Source organism: Orycteropus afer, unplaced genomic scaffold (assembly GCF_000298275.1).
Source record: "Orycteropus afer afer isolate SDZICR_OR568_19922 unplaced genomic scaffold, OryAfe1.0 scaffold00108, whole genome shotgun sequence".
Taxonomy (NCBI): domain Eukaryota; kingdom Metazoa; phylum Chordata; class Mammalia; order Tubulidentata; family Orycteropodidae; genus Orycteropus; species Orycteropus afer.
In genome coordinates this window covers 2,317,672-2,322,943 of record NW_006921695.1, presented here as the reverse complement: position 1 = coordinate 2,322,943, position 5,272 = coordinate 2,317,672, and the positions used below count along the sequence as shown (strand labels likewise).

General features: G+C 40.1%; 1 protein-coding gene across 1 annotated transcript in view; it reads left to right on the top strand.

Moving 5' to 3' along the window:
• The first annotated feature begins 4,392 nt into the window (after positions 1-4,392).
• CYYR1 (cysteine and tyrosine rich 1) overlaps positions 4,393-5,272 on the top strand; it is a 192,002-nt gene continuing 191,122 nt past the window's right edge. The window contains exon 1 of the mRNA XM_042781338.1: positions 4,393-4,465. Within this exon, the coding sequence (XP_042637272.1) occupies positions 4,393-4,465 (73 nt within the window). The remainder of the gene's footprint in view (positions 4,466-5,272) is intronic.

Genomic DNA, 5,272 nt, shown 5'->3' with positions numbered 1-5,272 from the left:
AGGAAGATTGGGCAATCTACTTCCATTAAGATACTGCCTCTGAAACTCAAGGAGGGGTCGGCATGAGTCAGATCCGACTCAGTGGCAATGAGTTAGGTTTGGTTTTATATGAAGATGACACAACCTTGCTTGCTGAAAGTGAAGATGACTTGAAGCACTTATTAATGAAGATTAAAGACTGTAGTCTGCAGTATGGATTGCACTTCAACATGAAGAAAACAAAAGTCCTCAGAGCTGGACCAATAAGCAGCATCATGATAAATGGAAAAAAATGTTGAAGTTGTCAAAAATTTCATATTACTTGAATCCACAATCAATATGCATGGAAGCAGCTGTCAAGAAATCAGATGTCATATATTGCACTAGGAAAATCTGCTGCAAAAGACCTCTTTAACATGTTGAAGAGCAAGGATGTCACTTTGAAGACTGGTGAGCCTAACCCAAGCCATGGTATTTACAATAGTCTCCTATGCATGTGAAAGCTGGACAATGAATAAGGAAGACCATCGAAAAAGAGTTGATGCTTTTCAATTTGTAGTGTTGGCCAAGAATACTGAAAGAACCATTGCCTACTAGAAGAATGGACAAATCTGTCCTGGAAGAAGTGAAGCAGAATGCACCTTGGAAGCAAGAATGACCAGACTTCATTTCACTTACTTTGGTCATTCCCTGGAGAAGAATATCATGATTGGTAAAGTGGAGGGTCAGCAAAAAAGGGGAAGACCCTCAACAAGATGGATTGCCACAGTGGTTGCAATGATGGTCTCAAGTATAGCAAAGACTATGAGAATGGTCCACAACTGGGCAGTGTTTCATTCTGTTGTACATTGGATCACTATGAGTTGGAATAGAGTCAATGGCACCAACTGCAGCAGTAGGTGTGTAGTGGTATCTCATTTTAATTTGCAGTCCCCAGAACTCTGGTTCCATAGTGAGTAAGGCATTTGGCTGCTGATCAAAAGGTCAGTATTTCAAACCCACCAGCTCCTCTGTGGGAGGAAGATGAGACAATCTACTTCCATAAAGATTTACAGCCTTGGAAACCCAATGGGAGTCACTATGAGTCAGAACTGACTGGATGACAATGAGCTTATTTTTTTAGGATGACATGATTTTGAACACCTTTTCATATACTTATTTGCCATTTGTATATCTTTTTTAATGAGGTTTCTGTTCAGATCTTTAGCCACTTTTTAATTAGTTTTTTTTGTTGTTGTTGTTGAGTTTTAAGAATTCTTTATATAACTTGGACACAAGACTTTGATCAGATATGTATCTTACAAATATTCCCCCCTGGTCTGTGATTTGTCTTTTCATCCTCTTAATGTCTTTCACTATTCTTTCACCAGAACAGCCAACACAAAAATGAAGAACAAAATCAGACGACTGACAATAACCCCGTTTAAAATTTGCTAGAATGCTACGTTGATTAAGACAGTGTGGTATCAGAGAATGGACAAACAAATAGCTAAATGGGGCAGAATAAAGAGCTCAGAAATGCTGTTAGGTGTCATCGAGTCATTTCTGACTCATAACAAGCCTATGCACAACAGAAGGAAACGCTGCCCACTCCTGTGTCATACTCATGACTGTTGTTGTTCTTGAGTCCGTTGTTGCAGCCACTGTACCAAACCATCTGGTTGAAGGTCTTCTTCTTTTATGAAGACCCTCTACTTTTACAAGCATGATATCCCTCTCCAGGGACTGGTGCCTCCTGATAATACAACCAAAGTAAGAAAGAAGAAATCTCACCATCCTCACTTCTAAGGAGCATTCTGGCTGTACTTCTTCCAAGACAGATTTGTTTGTTCTTCAGGAAGTCCATGGTATATTGAATATTCTTTGTCATAACCATAATTCAAATGCATTAATTCTTTTTCAGCCTTCCTTATTCATTTCCCAGCTTTCACATGTATATGAGGTGATTGAAAATACTATAGCTTGGGTCAGGTGTATCTTAATCCTCAAAGACATCTTTGTTCTTAACACTGTAAAGAGCTCTTGTGCAACAGATATGCCTAATACAATACGTTTGATTTCTTGATTGATGCTTCCAGGGGCATTGATTGTGGATCCAAGTAAAATGAAATCCTTAACAACTTCAACCTTTTCTCCACTTATTGCAATTTTGCTTATTGGTCCAGTTGTGAGAAATTTTACTTTCTTTATGTTGAAGTGTAAGTCATACTGAAGGATGTGGATATAAATTTTTGCTATGCTTCAGCCCATTGTTGCAGCCACAGTAAGTGCTTCATAGTAAGCACTTTCTTCATCAGTAAGTGCTTCAAAACCTCTTCATTAAGCAAGCAAAGTTGTATCATTTGCATATCACAGGCTGTTAATGAGTCTCACTCCAATCCTGGTACCTTGTTCTTCTTCTTATAGTCTCGCATCTCAGATTATTTGCTCATTATACAGAATAAATAAGTATGGTGAAAGGATACAACCCTGACACACACCTTACCTGATTTTAAACCATGTGGTGTCCCCTTGTTCTGTTGAAATGACTACTTATTGGTCTATGTATAGTTTCCTCATGAGTACAATTAAGCATTCTAGAATTCCAATTCTTTGCAATGCTATCCATAATTTGTTATGATCCACATGATCAAATGCCTCTGCATAGTCAATAAAACACAGGTGAGCATATTGCTGGTATTCTTTTCTTTCATCCAGGGTCCATATGACATCGGCAATGATATTTCTTGTTATATGTTCCCTTCTGTATCTTTCTGACTTTGATATCTGTCAGTTCCTGTCCAATGAGTTGTTGCAAACATTTAAAAATTATTTTCAGCAAAATTTATTTGTGTGTAATGATAATGGTACTGTTTAATAATTTTCACATTGTGTTGGATCACCTTGCTTTGTGATGGTGATCTCTTTGAGTCTTTTCATCCTCTTAATAGTGCCTTTCACTGTTCTTTCACCAGAACAGCGAACACAATACTACAGAAGAACAAAGTGAGAGGACTGACATATCTCAACTTTAAAATTTTTAAGAAAGTACACTGATCAACACAGTGTGGTACTGGAGAAAAAATGCACAAATAGATTAATGGAAGCAGAATAAAGAGCCCAGGCAAGACCCACACAAATAAAGTCAACTGAACTTTGACAAAGAAGCAAAGGCAATTCAACAAATAGTAGTGGAACAACTGAACCTCCATGTGCAAAAAAAAAAAAAAACAACTAACAAACAACTAAACAAACAATCTAGACACAGTCTACAATTTTCACAGAAGTTAATTCAAAATGGTTCACAGACTTATATGTTAAATGCAAAATCATACAACTTCTAGTAGATATCATAGGAGAAAATCCAGGTGATCCTTGGTTTGGCAATGAGTTTTCAGATATTATACCAAACATATGATCCATAGAAGAAACACAACAAACTGGATCTCATTCAAATTAAAAACATCTGCTCTGCAAAAGAAATATAGATTTTATTTGTATATGACTTATGCCCAACCACTTAAGTCTAGTTTAGAGCTTTATAATTGATTCTCTTTAATTTTCTAATTATACAAGAATATCATTTGCAAAGGGTAATTTTGCTTCCAAGTTTTATAATTCTATTTCATTCTCATATCCAATGGCAATGGCCAGTAATCCCAGAACACTGCCAAACAATAGTGATGATATTGGCCATTCTTTTTAACCCTGACTTTAGTGTGTGTGTGTGTGTGTGGGGGGGTGTTTCAGGAAATTAACAAATAACCATTTTATTGGCTTTCAATAAAGATACCATAAACTGTTTCTGTACTTCAAAATTCTCCTGGGTTTTCTTCACTGGTTGCCTTTGTCCAGTAACTGCAGCCCTGAAAATTCCTTCCACTTGTTTAAAGCTAAAAAAGCAAAGTTCTTCAACCATGGCTTAAAAAGAAAAATTGGAGTGATGTGTAGGGCGGAAAAAGCAGCTGGCTAAACCCCACAGCAAAAACCAAAGCAGAGGGTTAGAAAAAGTTCCACTAAGAAAGTCACTCTTTTAGAAAGAAGAATAGAAACGCAGGGAGGAGTCTGGGCTCCCGCCGCCAGTCCCTTGTCGGTGCCACCCACGGAGACGAAATGTGAGCCCGGTGGTCAAGGACTCCAGAGCGCGGTGGGGAGAGACAAAGGGACCTCGGCTCCCAGCGCAGCCCAGTCTGGGCCGGGGCGCGTCCCTGGGTCCGCGGAGCAACCGACCCGCAGTCCAGGGTCTCTTCGAAGGCCCCCTGAGCAATGGACCTGTCTTGGTTTCACTCCTCTCTAGGGAACGTTGCTCTCTCTGTCTGACCGCCTCTAATCCTCTCCATCCTCTCCGGTTTCCGGGCTCTCTATCTGATCCCTGCCTTGTCTTCATTGCGTCCTTCTGTCTGTCCGCGCGCGCAACTCCGGCCACCGGCTTGGATGGACGCACCGAGGCTGCCCCGGCGTCCACTCATCTTCTTTTTGAAGTTGATCCTGATCGTTTTCTATGCAGGTCAGTGAAATAGGACAACAAGAAAAAGTGGGCTGCGGGCTGCCACTTGGGTTACGTTGACGCGGTTTGGACGATAGGGACTGGAGACCTTCGTGGAGAGCGAAGATCGCACTCACCCTGCAGAACAGAGACTCGCGCGCTAAATTCCTGGTCTGGACCTCCACGCGGTTTGTTTTTGTTTTCCTTTCCTTTCTTCTCCTCTTCTGTCCTTATTTTCCTTTCTCTTACCCTTTTTGCTTTTCATTTCTTTTGTTTTCTCTCTTGGCGAAACAACTTGAAAACTCTATTTCCACATTTAGAGGATTTTACTTCCCCAGGTAGAGTGAAATGTATCCAACTGTATGCACTACTCAAAAAGAATCGTGGACTGAGGACAGGAGGTGAGGCACCTGAAGTTGAGAGGTATTGTTGAAGTTCTGAAATAAACAAAATGAGTGACTTCCATTTCACTACAGACTACCCACTGCTCAACCCATTCTCCACTTGTTTTTTTTTTTTTTTTTCCTTTTAGAAAGAAGCAGGCTTAGCGCTTTCTTTTTACTTGTTAAAAGAGAGTTCACAAGTGCTCAATACTGGGCTATAGTATGAGCTGAGTTTAAGTATAAGGTTTTTGAGAGACATAGTTTCACCCAGAGTCTAATTTGTCTTTATTAATTCGGTTAAGCACTTGTTTATAGGTGAAGGGCATCTCATTTCCCTCCTTCTAATCATTCTTAGGGGAGCTCTGGTAGCATAGTGGCTAAGGCACTTGACTGCTAACCAGAAGGCTGGCGGTTCAAACCCACCAGCCACTCCTCGGAAGGAAGG